Genomic DNA, 17,282 nt, shown 5'->3' with positions numbered 1-17,282 from the left:
ATATCCATTGTATTAATAAATATAGGTAAATCTATTAGCTTTATTTATATATAGGAATATATTGAAGATTTTTTTGCTTTTTGAAACATACCAACTCCCTGCTGTATTCCTGGATGTAAATCTGATTACAAAAGTAGTTTAAGAGCAGGAGAGGCAAGTATTTCTGTTTTTGGCATTTCCAAAAATTAACAACTTAAAATTAAATGGCTAAAAGCTATACCTAGAGATAATTGGGCTCCTACTCAATAATCTGTGGTTTGTGCCAAGCATTTTGACCGGAATAATATTATCTGTAAAGATAATTATCTTTTACCTGATGGCACACTCACTAAGATTAGAGTTAAAGCAAGATTAGTTTGCTCAGCAGTGCCTCAAATTTTTTCCAAATTTACCTGCATATTTAACAAAAACAGTGCCTCTTCCTAGAAAAAGTCCAGACGAAAGAAATAGTAAACAACAAAAACATAAAGAACTTGCCAATGAAGCCTCTAAGCAACTTAATTTCATAACAAATTTTTAAGGAGTAATTATTCCCAAAAAATTCTAATATCTGACCTATGGAATATAAAAATTGTTGGGGATACAAAACTATATTTTTATACTTTAAACTTAAATGATGCATGTATAAATATTATTAATCAAATATCAATAGATAGCGACCTACATGTTAAAGTTTTTTCAAAAAACAATGAGTTGTCCCAAAATGACCTAAAATGGATTTTACCTTTCGAATTGAAATTAAGTAGGTGGTCTCAACTCGAAAATCTATTAGCTAGGGCGCACAGGCGTTAACAGGCGTTAACAGGCACAGGCGTTAAATTTATTGGAAAGTTCTGATTCACACAACTTAGAGGATGAAAAAGATAGTGACATTTGTAATCGAGTAATACTTTTAATAGACCAAATAACTTGACTTATTTTAGAGCAAAACCGTTATTGCTCATCAACTATATGTTGTCTATTATGTTATATATTATATCCCCTTGCACATATAAATTGCTTAGAGATTATTTTAGTCTACCCACCAAGAGGTACCTACAGTATCTTTCTTCAAGATTTGATGTGTCACCAAATTCTGACTTAAATAAAACTAACGACACTAATTATTTAAACATTGCATCCACTTCTTTCGCACCGACTGAGAAAGTTGTAATTTATTAATTGATGAAATTTATATAAGACTAGACTATAGGGGAAAAAGTCTAAAAATGCATTTATATAATCATTAACGGCCCCTATACATATATGAAACAATAAATCAATCACATAAATAAATATTCTCATTTGTAAATAAAGCAAAATCAAAATTGAACGTCCATCTCGGCAGAGCCGCGCTTTCAAAGCGTAAACGGGTCCACCAAAACGGATCCGAATCTCCCACCTATTTCGCGGCTTGAGTAAAGTCGGCTGTAAAAGTTGCCTTACTACGGCCCTGTCTTGGCCAAATTATTCTAATCGATTTATATTCTTTTATATTTCGACCTAAAAAACTTTCTGTTGGGATTCTGGAAATTAGTGGAAGAATCTTATTGGGTGTATATAGGGACCTGATTCCAAGTTAAGGGTTAAGGAGATAGTTGTGATTTGAGTACAGTAAATAATCAATAAGTGATCGGACAGAGTAAGTGATTGTAAATGAAGTAGTGAATTCAATTTTTGTGTTCAAGTATGCTAATTTATTGAATAGATTTTTTTTTAATTTTCTTAATAAATACGAAAACGCCAAGTGCCGAGATGGACCAACTGAATAAATTCGGACATGAATTTATGGATAAAATGGAAGGACGATGACGGCAGGAAAAAAATGATGAATATAACTCTCTCTCTAACCTCCAACGTTTGACGGCCACCTGCAGTCGCCAATGGCTAAGTTAATGAAGCTTTGGTGGTGGTTCTTCGGAAAGGAGCCTTCGTTGCTCTAGACAGTACCAGCTTCTCACCAACGAGACTATAAGACATTGGCCATAGCTCTAGAGAGAAGATGGAGACCAACATCGAAGGCAGCTATACCAATCTCAAGTAAAATTTAGATATCAAAAACCTGGGACATTTTACAAGAGTTGGATGCAGTTATAAGACGCTGTATGCATCTGGCCTACCCAGGAGCCTCTTAGGAATTCCAAGATAAACTTGATGCCCAATATCCCGTAGATGTATTATTAGAAATCAAGAAATCTAACGAATGCTGCATCACCAAATTTGGAAACAGCAATAAAGTGCACGATAAAGCTCTTGAAATTACAGCTGCATAACATTTCTAAGCCAAAAATCTGAGCTGTTTCTATTAAAGAGAATAAACGGGATGCCAATAGTCATGGTGTACAAAATCTGTTTACAGACAAGGAAGTATAAGGAATCCAGCCACCAAGGTATTCAATGCTATCGATGTAGATGCACCGGACACATGAAACGTGGCTGTCGAGTCCAGATACAATCTCGTTCGCCATTCACAGATTGCGAAACCTTTCAAACCAATCAGGAAAACGAAATCCAGCACTAAGGAGCGAGTATTGGCTTGTGACGATAAAGGCTCCGGAATTATCTCCATCAGAAGCCTGGGAAAATCTGCCGAAAGTCTGACCATCGAAGGGTGAGTTGATGAAAGACCGGTTACCATTATGGTTGACACGGGAGCATGGTGTCTCTAATAATATCATAGTACTTAGACTAAAAATTAAGCCCTTATCTCGAGGAAGTGCTCGCTCTTTCAAAAGTCAATTTTCCACATACCCAAGTATGTGGTATCGTCAGAAGTAATATAAACTGAACCAGGAACCAGTCACCTCATGATAGACATGAGTTAAGTTCTTGGACTCTGCACACATTATCGAAGTTTGTCGAAGGATTTGCTAATATTGCTGCCCCTTTGCATAGGTTGACAGAATATAAATACGGTTTTTATTGAAATACGGAGTGCGATCTTGCTTTTCGAAGGCTAAAAGTTATTATGTTCCAGTCTCATATTAGGATACCCACAACAACAAGAACAGTTTATTTTGGATACAGATACGACCAATATTGGTATTGGAGCTGTGCTACCACAAGTCTAGAATGGCGAGGCACGCGTCATCGAGTATTTTAGCAGAGTTGTCAAAGCTAGAAAAAATAATGGCATTTGGAGAGATCTTCTAGCTATTGTCAGAGCAGTAGACTATTTTCACAATTACTTATATGGACAAGAGTTCCTGATTATGACAGGCCATGCAGCCCTAAAATGGTTATTGCAGATGAAATAGCCAGAAGCACGCTCTCTTGCTGGAAAGTCGCAAGATGGTTAGAAAAGTTGCAGCAGTACAACTTTCAGCATTAAACATCGGTCGGATAAACTGTATAACAACGCAGACGCTTTATGCAAGAGACATTGCCAGCCACAATCCAAATATTATGCCAAAGTAGAAGAACGAGACTATAAGAAGTCTTAAATTTGAGATTAGTGAAGGATGGAGTATCGGAGTATGGTATATGGAGTAAGAGCTGAGTTTATAAAACACCAACGCAATTATAAAATTAAAAAAATTATAACCCAAATATTTTATCGACGTCATATTTTGGTATCTCAAAAGTATCACATTATAGGATGGTATCCTATAATGTGATACATCATTTTTAAGGGCATACAATCTACCACCCAACGGTGTATAAAAAATTTATGAACGGTAAGGGTATAAAAAAGCGTTAAAAAAACCAATACACTCAAAATATGCTCCGTTATTAACTCACTAATATATCGATATTTAACAATAAGGATATACATGTTTATAAGGTTATACATGTTATCATGTATAACCTGTTACGCAGTGCGTAATTAATTTAGGGCTTAAGGACATATTTTATAAAACTGTGAATCCCCCAACACATGTTACTTATATCATTGACAGCAAAAGATTACTTATAAAAACAACTTTGACAGAGTTGTCATATTTTTATACCAAAAATATTAATATTGTTATTATTACTAATATTTATGTAATCAAATTAATAGAGGCTGATTAATTCTCTGAATAATCTCTCTTAATCTGACTAAAATAATCCCTTTTGAACTGCCATGTAAAACAAAAATATTTAACAATATAAGAGTTGAGGAAGATTAGTTTCCAAATTCACAGAATACTTTTTATCATATCGTACACGAAAAAAATGATAATACGAAATGAACCATAATCATACAAAATAAATTACACGAACAAAACAGACAAACGTCAATTATCGTCAACAAAACAGCAATAAAAATTAAAAATGCCTTGATAAATCATATTACTGATAAATTGACATGACAGCTTTCATCAATACTAGCGCCAACCGCGGATGAGCCAGAAACTAACAGTTGTTTGACAGCTCTATGAAAGAAATTTCTCTATAGGTGGTTGCTTTGTGCTTATTAGTTGAACGGCAGCCTGTCATGCTACTTTAAACGTACGAGAAGCGATCAGTATAAGTTTTATTATTTATTTAATAGTTGCACCATGTTGATCATACTCCATTTTCATGTTATAAACATATTTTGTATACTTATTATGAGCTAAACTATTAAAGTTTGAAATGACAACACTGCCAATACCTAGAGTAGTTAACAGTATCAAGTTATAGTTAACATCCTGGCTGGTGGTCCAGTAAAAAATTTGATAATAGATATCGCCATTGCCAAAACCATTACATTATAATTCTAAATAAACAAAACAAAAACTTCTTTGTTTTAGATATCACCAAGATAAATACCAATACACGTCACCGAACCAATCGTCAGAGCGGTACCACCACACGTACTCGGCTGGAACTAGTAAATCGGACAGGTACCAGTTGCCAAACGAGTCAGCACCGGCACCCTCTGGTGTCGGTAACTATTACCAAACGGTGAATGGCTGCGAGCCAAGATTCACCGACGGCCAACGTTACGTGCCGCCCAACGCCCACGTGCCAGTTGAGCGGTAAGTACTAATCATTTTCACGAAGATATATTTAGTATTAGGCCTTTATTATGAAATTGATTAATCGATTGCCTAACTATAAGGAGAATATAGTGCCCATAAGCGTAATATCCATAATAAAAATAATGCTTGCGATCTCGAGTCAGATCGCAAAGATTACAAGTAGCAAGAAGCAAGTTAAAAGATGCGACTTAATACCAATTTCAACTGTGATTTCTGATCAATGTCTTACTTATGCTATTTTTAATTTTAGTACAGAAAAAACTAAAGCCAAATATTTTAAATGTCGAGACTACAATAATAATGGGTCTACCAATAGAAGTTTAGTGGGCCATGTACGCAAAATGGTATGTGTCAAAACGCGGATCAAGCGTCAGTTGTGTTAAGTATACTTTGACATTTCATCATGAATCGTTTAAGTCAAGAGCAACGTATAGCTATCGTGAAAAGGTATTACGAGAATGCGCAATCGGTTAGAGCCTGTTATCGTGCTCTTAGAGAAGATTTTGGCCATCGTGGACGGCCTTCTGAGCTTGCAATAAGGCGCACAATTAATAAGTTTGAACGGGAGTACACTTTTCTGGATAATAAGCCACCAACGCGACAAAAAAGTGCAAGGACTGCTAAAAATATCGCCGCTGCAAGAGAAAGTGTTGACGCGAATAACAAGTGTCTGTTTTGCACCGTTCTCAGCAATTAGGCATTTCACCAATGTCTCACCTGTGGCGCATTTTGAAGAAAGACTTAGGCCTACATCCATATAAGATGGTTCTAACTCAAGAATTGAAGCCTTCTGACTATGGTTTGCGAAGAACCTTTACCGACTGGGCCCTGTTGCAGTTGGAACAAAATGCCGATTTTGGGAAACAAATCATCTTTTCAGATGAACCCCATTTTTGTCTTAGTGGCGTTGTCAATACGCAAAATTGCCGCTTCTGGTGTCAGAACAATCCCCAGAAATTAGTACAGATACCATTACATCCGTTAAAAGTGACTGTGTGGTGTGGTTTGCATGTCGGTGGAATTATCGGTCCATACTTTTTTGAGGATGCAGGGGGACATACTGTGACAGTCAACGGAGAGCGCTACCGCGACATAATAACAAACTTTCTTTGGCCTGCAATTGATGGTGGAGACGTCGAACAGAATTGGTTTCAACAGGACGGAGTAACATCACACACCGCCCGAGCCACAATTAATTTATTAAGAGAGCGTTTTGAAGATCGAATAATTTCGCGACATGGCAATATCAACTGGCCACCAAGGTTCTGTGATCTTACTTCCCTGGACTTTTTTCTTTGGGGATATGTGAAGTCAAAGGTGTATTCTAACAATCCTCAAACCATCAATGAGTTGAAAGTTAACATAACTAGAGTTATTCGCGAAATTCAGCCCAACTTGTTAGAAAAAGTGATTGAAAATTGGGTTCATCGTCTAAACGTCTACCGCCGTAGCCGAGGTGGACATCTTAATGATATTTTGTTTAAAACATGAAACATCAATCATAGAAAATAACCAATTCGTTTTTATTTTGTAGCAATTTAAACTTATATCATTCTTATTGGTAGACCCTATATTTCTCATAATCGAGATGCCTTTGATTATGCTGCTAGCCTCTTACCATGGGACGAAATTTATTATTCTCTTAATATAGACGGAAAGTTTAAAATTTTTAATTCAAATATCAAATATTTAATTCACAAATTTGCACCTACAAAATTAAAGAAAATTAATAAAAGTAAGGCTTTTACTCCATGGATAACCGATAACATTAAAATACTTATAAAAGTAAGAGACAAAGCACATCAAAAATATCTGAAAAATAAAAATGGTAACTGTCTCTAGTATCGTAATTAAAAAAATTACTAAACACGCTCTCATACGCGAGAAAAATGCTTATTTTTGCAACTTATCTAAAACTTCTGGAAAGCCCTTTTGGGAAAAGTAAAGTAAAGGAAATAAATATTATACAAAGAAAAAATGATTACGTCATACCTGCCGCATTATCTGAAGCAAATGTACTCAATGACTTCTTTGCTACTTCTAATAAATCGAATGACACTACTTGCAAAAAAAATCGTTTTATCAAAATAACAAAGCTTTCAATTTCCCCAATTTAAAATTTTAATCTTATAGATGAAACCACTTTAAAAGATATTATAGCATCAACTGGTACTAATTCAGTAGGCCATGATCGATTAGCAATAAGAGATGTTACTTGTTTTCCTTTCTGTAGCAACAGAAAGGAAAACATTTTTCTCTTTCCGCTCGTCAAAATTATTAATTTCTGTATCTTAGAAAATCAATTTCCAGACTTGGAAAAAGGTATCATTAAACCATTTGCAAAAGTCTCAAACCCTAAAGAAGCCAAAGATCTACGCCCTATTAGTATTTTACCAGTTTTGTCTAAGGTTCTAGAGAGACACATGTATAATCAAATTACTGCATTTTCAAATTCCTATAAAATTATACCTGAATGTCAATCCGGGTTTAGGAAACATTTAAGTACAACTATTTGTCTGGTAAATCTTATGAATGATATCAGGCACTATGAAGAACAAAAACAAGTAACAACCGTATGTTTGCTGGATTTTAGTAAGGCACTTGACACTCTAAATCATGATATGCTGCTAGCTAAATTATTTCTTTGGTTTTTCTAATACTTCTATTGCCTTACTAAGATCGAATCTGACCAACAGGTTTCAATGCGTGGAGATTGATACTCACCCCTTATACTCAAAATCTGAATTTATTCCTGTTACCACTGGGGTACCTCAGGAATCTCTATTAGGACCCTTGTTATTCTCATTATATGTTGCTGATATGAAAAATATTATACAGTGAAAGCTCTCCTTGCGGACAGCTCCTATAAGCGGACATCTCTTTTAACCGGACAAAGTTCCTGGAACCGAATTTCAGCATAACATTTTCAATGTTAAATGCATTCCGATAAGCGGACGCTCTTATAAACGGACGCGGACACTAGATTTTTCTGTATGTGATCAAAAAATCTCCCATAAGCGAACGCGAAACTCTAGTACCCGGACGATTTTTAGTTCCGCTTATTGCAATGCACATATCTACATACATAAAATTCGGTAATTCCCCGATTTATATTAGGTGATTCCCCATTTACGCATTTCGTTGGCTAGCCAGTATGTAATCTTGTGGTTTATCTTCAGTTCAGGCAAATTCGTAGTTGATTGAGATATTTTACTATTGTAACTGTAAAATGGCACCAAAAAAAGGATGCTCTCGTTAAAGGAAAAGATGGAAGTTGTTAACGTATTAGACAGAGAAAGTGTTTCAGTTCGTCATTTGGCAAAGAGGTTTAATATTGGGAAAACCCAAGCAGCTGAAATTGCCAAAAATAAGGAAGATATCAGGAGTAAATGGCAATCAGGAACTAATATAAATCAAAAGATGGATTTTTTACAAAAGGAAGGTTTTGCTATAGACAAAACATGTTTTGAGTGGTTTGTGAAAGCTAGAAGTCAGAACATTCCAATCTCAGGGCCGTTAGTGAAAATGAAAGCTAAAGAAATCGCCATTACTTTGGGTTATAATGATTTCAGTGCGTCCGAAGGTTGGCTGCTAAAGTGGCGCAAGAGACATAGTGTGAGTTTCAAATGCATATCTGGCGAAGCTGCTGCAGTAAATCAAGTTGATGTGTCACAATTTTTGGAGAAACTTCCGTCCATGTTGCTTAGCTATAAACTAGAAGGCGTGTATAACGCAGATGAAAGTGGACTTTTTTTTCGCGCATTGCTCGACAAAACTCTGTCCCTTAAAGGAGAAACATGTGTGGGTGGAAAGTTATCTAAAGGTAGACTAACTACTTTATTCTGTGCAAATATAGCCGGTGAAAAATGCGATTTGATTGTGATCATGAAAGCGGCTGGTCCCCGTGCTTTTAAAAAACGTTGCTATTAAGGATCTACCAGCGACTTGGAAATCCAACAAAAAGGCATGGATGATCCGAGAAATCATGTCTGAGTGGTTACTGGAATTCGACCGGAAAATGGGAATCCAAAAAAGGCAAGTTCTTTTATTTTTAGACAATGCATGCTCTCATCCTCGTGATCTGAAAATGAAAAATGTGAAAATTATATTTTTACCGCCAAACTCAACTTCAGTTTGTCAGCCCTTGGATCAAGGTATTATACAGAACTTTAAATTTTATTTTCGGCATTTGATATAAAACATATTTTAACAAAAATTGACGATGTCCAAAGCTTATCTGAGCTTACGAAGTCTATTAATGTGTTAGAAGCTTTGTATTTTATAAAAACAGCATGGGATAAAGTAAATTCCTCTACAATTAAGAACTGTTTTGGCAAAGCTGGATTCAGAAAAAGTGGATATAGCTCAGAATTTGCTGAACAAAATTATTGCGATGCTGAAGACGATCTGCCCTTAGCGATATTTGCTCAGTTACTGCGACATGCCAAACATTTAGGAGTAGCAGACCCCAGAAAGTAGATGATTTCCTAGCCTTAGACAATAACATAACAACAGAAGAAAATGCCATTGACAACTTTTCGAATTTGGATGTAGAAAGCCCAAGCCAACTTGAATATGGTTGTCCAAACGACTCAGAAGAAGAAGTGGAACTGGTAGACTCACTAAGAGGTTTAAAAACTATAAATTCATATGGGGAAGCTCTAAATCATATTTCTATATTTGCTAAAGATGATTTCACTGCATTTCAACATTTAAAAAATTTAGTGTCCGCTTATGGGAGCTTTCACTGTAACTTATTTAAAACTACAACAATACGCAGATGAATCTCAGATTTATATATCGTTCTTATTAAACTCCTTACGACACTCACAAACACAATTTAATTACGACTTAAATAATTAATATGCTAAGGCTCATAATTTGAAACTAAACCCTTCAAAATCGTGTCTCTTATTTCTAGGATAGAATTTTCTTAAAACTTTGTGGTTAAAATAGGCAATACAGTAGTACCAGTGGTTAATGAAGCAAAAAATTTGGGTATTATTTTTGATAATACTTTGTCAGTCCACATAAACAAAAAAATTGCCACTGCTTATATGCTCTTAAAATATTGAAATAATCTAAAGCGTCACTTACTGAGTAAAACCAAGTATTTTTTGTGCAACTCTTTAATATTATCACTGTTTGATTGTGGTGATGTAATCTACAATAATGCAATTACTTCGGCAGCTTCATCTTCTATTCAAAAAGTGCAAAATTCCTGTATGCGTTTTTCCTTTAATATTTGCTACAGAAGTCATATTACCCCATATCTTAATAACCATTTTATTCTTTCAATGTCAAATAGACGCAAATATCATATGTACTCTTTCATATACAGAATTTTAAAGTCGGGAAATTCAGCATATCTAAGAAAACTTTTTAATGTGCATGAACACAACCATAATACCAAACGGTTTAATATTCTTATGTGCTTCCTCTCCTGCGCTTCCCTGATTCAGTCGCTGCCTACCCCGGCCCTGCCCTGTGTATATAAATATAAATAAATTGTATTTTTTTTAATTTTTTTCAAGCTCTCACTATCATAATGTATCGAAAAGATATTCTTACGTAAGGTTTTTTTTTTCTTGTTATTATGTTTCCTTTTTTGTTGCTTTTTCTTGAGGATGTATCACTTAAAAGTGTCAAAAAAGTGTGACAATTATAAAAAGGAGACCAAATAATCGAGGCATACTCTAAATGACTTCTAACTAATGAACAATAAAGTATCTTCAAAGTAGATATAGACATGTCACGACAAGTTCGTAAAACAAAACCTAACATCTGAGAGGCCTTCCCCTCCACAAGATCACAGTGTTCCCCAAATTTGAGCTGAGTATCAAAGACTACTCCTAAATCCTTTATTGAGTCAACAGAACTAACTACTATGTCATCAATAGTGTATATATTATTCATTTTATTTTTAAGTCTAGAGAATCTAATTGAGTAGCACTTAATTATATTTAAAGAGAGATCATTTATATTAGCCCACTTTACAAAAGAAGTAAGATTGTGTTGTAAGATATCAGAGTCCCGCTGTGACTTAATAACACGGAAAAGTTTCAAATCATCTGCATATGCTAAGTAATCACAGTCAGTTAAACACGTTACAAGGTCAGTCAGAAATAAATCAAAAAGCAATGGGGAACAGGGTCCCCCTTGAGGAACTCCAGAAGTACCCAGGATACTTCCAGATTCAGAATCTCCAATCCTAACACGCTGCTCACGACCCAGCAGCATGCTTCTAAACCACCTTAGAGATCTTTCACTAAAGCCAAGGAAACTAAGTTTTGCTAGTAATAACTCATGATTGACCCTGTCGAAGGCCTTCAAGAAGTCAGTATAAATTGAATCCACTTGATAACCATTCTCGAAGGCCTCCAGCAAGGCAACCTCATATAAAACAAGATTAGTAGAGGTAGATTTACCACTAATGAACCCATGCTGCCTCTCATAAAACACCCCCTTGCACGCCCACCTAAGCTGATCACATATAATATCATCCAAAATCTTGGGAACAGTAGACTGCCTTGAGATGCTTCGATAGTTCTCAATGCGATCCCTCTCACCAGACTTATACACAGGGATTATATAGCTTAACTTCCATATTTTTGGAAGCTCACCCTCTGATATAGATCTATTAAACAACAAAAACAAAGGAAGTGATATACTATATTTAAATCTGCTTAACATGTACTCAGGTATGTTATCAGGTCCACAGGAAAGTTTATTAGGTAATTTAGAGAGTTTATCAAATATCTCAGACAAGCCAATATCACAAATAGAAAAATCAAGCCTATTCTCTAAACTAAAATTGGAAGTTCTTACATTACTGTTGCAATAAACATTAGAAAAAAAATTAGCGAATAAATCAGCTATATCTTTACTATTATCAGCACTTTTGTTATTATAAAACATACAGGTAGGTAGATTGTGAGATTTTGTTTGCTGGTTAACAAATGACCAGAACTTTTTAGGGTTATCAGTAATATTGCTTTCTGTGTTGATTAAATAGTTGTTATAATCTCGTCTGGCCAAAATCTTACATTCAGACCGCATTGCAGCAAATAATTGAAAATCCCTCTGGTAGCCGCTTATTCTGTATTGTTGGTGTGCTTGCTTTTTCAATATTATTTTTGTCCTCAATTCAGAGGTAAAGTAAGAAGGAAAATTGGAGCTTCTGTACACTTTAGTTGGAACAAACATAGCTAGACCCAGATTAATGATTTCATAAAAAGTGTCACTACAGAGTTTAATACTTTTATCCTGAAAAAGACTACCCCATTGTATACTGGAAAGAAAGCTGTTAAATCCAATATAATTGGTATTTTTGAAATCAAGATAAGTATGCTCTACTTTCAATTGAGGGGGATGCATAACAGCTATCTCACCAACACAAGGAATATGGTGCATACTCTCTCTCTATGGTGCAACAGATAATCAATAGCTCGCATAAAATTGGTTTCTTTAAAATGACTGAAAACTAAATCTAAGTAAACATTACGTCCATTAGGAACAGAAATTAATTGCTTAAGATCTAAAAATGTAAAGAACTCTACTAAACAGGTTGCATGGCTTACAGGCTGACCAATTGCAGTTAATCGATCTTCATGGCTGCCCCATGTGACATGTGGCAGGTTGTAGTCTCCACACAGAACTAATTTCGATAATGGATTATTGTAACAAATTTGCTCTACAGCATCCCAGTGGTGTTGATAAACATCAAGGCCAGAGTTAGGAGGGATATAAACTCCTGCAAAAATAAGTTGGGTACCTCCATAATTGCAATAAAGAAACAAATGTTCAACAGATACAAAATCAGTCCTCACTAGCGTGGGACAAAGTGAGCTCCTGACAAACATCACGACTCCTCCCACCATACTGCTTTTCACTTGTCAGCCCACACCTATCTTTTCTATATGTTGAATAGCCTCTAATGTTGATTTCGGAGCCATTTATATTGATCGAAAGCCAGCTTTCAGTTAAAATAATAACATCATATACAGTCAGGGCCACAGCTTGTTTAAAATCTGAGATCTTCGTTTTCATACCACCAACATTCTGATGACTCCGTTTTTTGACTGACCATCACTTGAAGAGGAGCTAATCTTGGTGATAAACGGATTACCATTTTTATATTTAATGCCGATATTATTCTCACCATTGGCCTTTCTCTCATTTAGTTCTGAGTATAATTGCTTTAAATGGGCTAGTTGAGTTGGGGTCAGATCAGGTTTAATGCGTACAGTTGTGGTATAAAGCCTCAGTTTGCGTTTTAGGCAAGCAAGAGCAGATCCAGGTTCAGCAAATATAACTTTGATTGGCCTAGACCTCTCACCCTTTTTTCCAACTCGAGAGACTTTGAAGTCAGTTATTTCAGGCAAGTTAAAAGTGTTTAGGACCTCAAGTATTTGCGCTCTGTCATAATCTATACTATCTTTGGTCACCTCAGAACGACTTTCATTAATATTAAATACCATAATATTTTTTGAGCGCGAGGATCTTTCTTGAATTTCAGAGTACATGTCCACTTGCTGTACTGCAAACAAGTGGTTTAGGGGGGCATTTGTTGTTTCTTGTATATTTCCACCCGCCTTAAGTTGAGAGACTTCTACACTAAGTTCATTAATCTTCGACTCCAGAGCGTCAATTCGATCATTTTTAAGTCTTACATTCTCATTAATTTTCTTCAAAGAGCCTTCCAAACATTGTTTTTGCTTCAATAAGAGGTCAATAATGCTGACCATAATTGTAAGAATGTCCTTATTCGAAGTATTTTGTTTCTTTATAAGGCTATCCATTTGCTCTTTTAGTTTTACCTCACTTTCAAGACTCTCAGTGTTTTCAGAAACACTTATAGAAGTGATATTATGATCGATGTCAGAGCCCGAGCCAGCAGAAAGACGTTTGTTTACATTTGATTTGCAATTTTTGCACGTCCAGTTATAAGACCCGTTTTTCTTAAATTTCCCAGCCAATAGATCGTATTCCGCATTTGTTAGTAAGGAACAGCCTCTATGAACCCACGATAAACAACTAGAACTCTCAATAACTGCATGATTACGATTGCATTTGCGATTACAATAAGGACAGACAAACACTTCCGTCATCCTTTACTTCCTGGTTACACAAACAATTTGCTATATGCACCTAGTTATTAGGAAACTATTTAAAACAACGGTGTGGTAGTAAAATCTAATAATGAGAGTGATATACTACAGTAAAGCTAATGAATGTTGATAGGACTTTGGTTTACTGGTTAGGTTGTTTTACTGACTGCATGGTTCACTATACGTCACAAACATTGATCAAACCTGGCTCCAAAAGGGCTGCATGATTGCGATGGGGGACCTGGGTGGATCGGTTTAACAGTGAATGTCAATGTAGATGTTGTGGACGTTATTGGAGTAGATTAGTGGAGATTTCTACCTCTTATAATAGTGGATAAAGACCATACCGGGGGATAAAAGAAAAAGCCTGAAAGTGGAAGAATACCCAGATTGAGGAATCGCCAATAGAGTGAGTAGATATAAGCATTGATGGTTAAACTTAACGGTATGCGTGAGTCTACTTATATAAAATTACATGTGTAATATGTAGATTATCATAAACCAAGATGCCAAATGAAAATATTAGGACTTACCAATGGAATTGGCCTTTTCTCGGGAACATAAAACTGAACACTTAAACAAAGAACCTTGAAAAAGTTGGGATTTATAATCCTGCACTATTGCAGTATGGCATTTAGTATCCACAAACTAAAATACCCAAAAGGTGAGTTTTCAACGTTTCATTGGAGTAAAATCGGCAAAAATACCAAGAAACAACCTTCTTCAAAGGCTTGTTCTTCAAGACTCCTAGAGGTCAAAGATTTTCGCGCCAGAAATGGTTTTAGTAGGGATATAGGAGAATGAGCTGGGACCTTATTGGCTAGGATATGAATTCTGACATTAGTGAAATCAAAACAATTAAAAAAATTAATGTTATGATTAATAATTTGAGTTTCATCATAAAGGTTAAAAATTATTGATATCAAAAATAGAATTAGTACTGAAATGATAACTGTTTATTTTATTAATTTTAGCACCAGAATAACTTAGAAATTGCCTCTTAAAGTTCTATAATCGAGCTATGCTTTCGCTAACGTTTTAGATTCATTTTATTTTCTTATTTTTTATATATCTGACGAAAATAAACTGTAACAAACTGTTTTGTAATTTTTTATATTGGCAAATAAACGTTTTGAATTTGAATTTGAAAGTAGCAACTTAATAATGCCCCTATCTTTGTAATAAGCTCTCTGTAATAAGTCTAAGTTAGAAGACATCTTTTAACCCTTTATTTAATAATTATGTTGTATTTACCGTCTCGAGTGTAATATCTGAAACTTCTATAATGTAACAATGTTCGTCTATAACCAAAACTTTGTGGATTGCTTATTATTAGAGGAGCTATATAATGAGCGTTAGTAGTTAGTAAGTATGTCAGTGTAATACAGTATGCAGAGTATTTCGAAACTTATTATTACTGTTTGGCTTGCCGATATTAAAATTTTGATCGAGCTGATATTAAATATTTGTTTTGAAAAGCAATACGCACGCATACATAAATAAAAGATGATTTGGACGATATATACGGGAACTCACCACCATTAACAACTCTGGAACTCGAGGATGCTTGGGAGACAATGAACGTTTGGGACGCCCAAAAACTATAACCACGGACAATAAAATTACACAATTCACCAAATAGTTCTAAATGACATTCAGACAGAAATAAATAAATATGACTTTTATTTGACTAATTATAACAATACAAACTGTATAAAACAAATATAATAGGCCCTTAAACTTGGCGCAGTCTAGCTTTCAATAGTTACGACACTGAACCAAGTTACAAGAGCAAAGAAAAAATATAAATAAAAAACAAACTACAAAGAAGTCTCAAATGAAAAGTGGTGTTAAGGTATCGTTAGTTTAGTTAAGTGTCCTAATATTAACATTATGCAGAGTTACGAAACAATAACTTTTTTTTAATTGACATAGGGGACTTTGGATCATTATTATTTTTTATAAGAAAAGTGCATAAATGAAGTATTCGACGCTCATCCATTTTAAGTCAATTTATTCATTTATATGTGACCAAATTTTCTTTTACCAAATACCAACCGAACACAAGCATTTTGCAATCTTTGAATTCTTTGTTTATATTCATTATCCAAACAAAACCCATACAATAAATCACAATAATTAAAATTACTTAATACTTAACTCTGGCATAGACTACGTTTAAACGATTGGCATAAAATAAACTCTATTGCTATATAATAATCGTAAAGACATACATGATTTTTGAATTAATTTTTTGGTATATCAAGAATTTAGTAAATTCTTTGCAGTTTCAATTAAGTTTTGTATTATTTGTGTGAATATTAATATTATTTACTATATTTTTTACTTAACCTAAATTTCCAAAAATCATAAGATTAGTCTTAGATGCGTTCAGAAGTATATTATGCATCCTGGATAAAACACATATTGTTTAAATCTGTAATAATACACTTTTCCGTTTCCTTGAAGTTGACCTTGACCAAAATAGAAATACAATTGAATCGGTGAGTGGAAGAAGGGTCTAAGTGCGAAAATACACGTTTTCCAGGAAATAAAAAAAATTAATTATTTCAATTAGGAAGGAGAATTTCGTGATAGTGTTTAGAGGTAACTTGTTTATTAATTAACTCGAAGTTGTTTTATAGAAAAATAACATTTACAACGACATTGAAAACTGGTCTTTTTGCCAAAAATATTTAATGATTTTGGACTCTTCTTCCACTCAATAGATGTTTTCGAAACTTTTTATTTATTATTTTATTTTGTTTTTTTGCATTCTAAGAAATATAAGGGAAAAAAAAAGTTAGTACAATAAAGGTGAACTTAATAAATTGTATTCAATAGTTTCAGAAGTAGTAACATTCCATAAAATAATATGGTAATAGAATGCTAAATCTTCACCACTAACGTATTGTAGAACTTTCTTTAAGTCCTGGATTTTTTTGTCACTAATAGGTACTGCTTTGGAATAGGCTTTGTCATTTGGAAGCTCTGGCCTTACGTTCGGTTTAACCAGTTTAAAACTGGAGGAAAATGCACCACCAATGAAGTCAGAAACTGTTACATGACCTGCAGTTATAGCATCAAACGTAAATTCACAATATTTTAAACACTGTAAAACACAGTACATTGTTATTTCTCTTTTCGATAGGCTTGCAGCTTTTTTTTCTAATACTGTGACCACCAGTTTTTGTAGTCAATAATATCGTAGTACGAGATCCTTTTAAACTCAAATGATAGAACT

At 34.5% G+C, this 17,282-nt stretch overlaps 1 protein-coding gene across 1 annotated transcript in view; it reads left to right on the top strand.

Moving 5' to 3' along the window:
- LOC126735679 (uncharacterized) overlaps window positions 1-17,282 on the top strand; it is a gene marked incomplete at its 5' end in the record, with an annotated part of 345,800 nt that overhangs the window by 97,867 nt on the left and 230,651 nt on the right. The window contains one exon of the mRNA XM_050439744.1: window positions 4,698-4,925. Within this exon, the coding sequence (XP_050295701.1) occupies window positions 4,698-4,925 (228 nt within the window). The remainder of the gene's footprint in view (window positions 1-4,697; window positions 4,926-17,282) is intronic.

Source organism: Anthonomus grandis, chromosome 4 (genome assembly GCF_022605725.1).
Source record: "Anthonomus grandis grandis chromosome 4, icAntGran1.3, whole genome shotgun sequence".
Taxonomy (NCBI): domain Eukaryota; kingdom Metazoa; phylum Arthropoda; class Insecta; order Coleoptera; family Curculionidae; genus Anthonomus; species Anthonomus grandis.
Note: the sequence above shows the minus strand (reverse complement) of the source record. Positions and strands in the feature narration are given on the sequence as shown.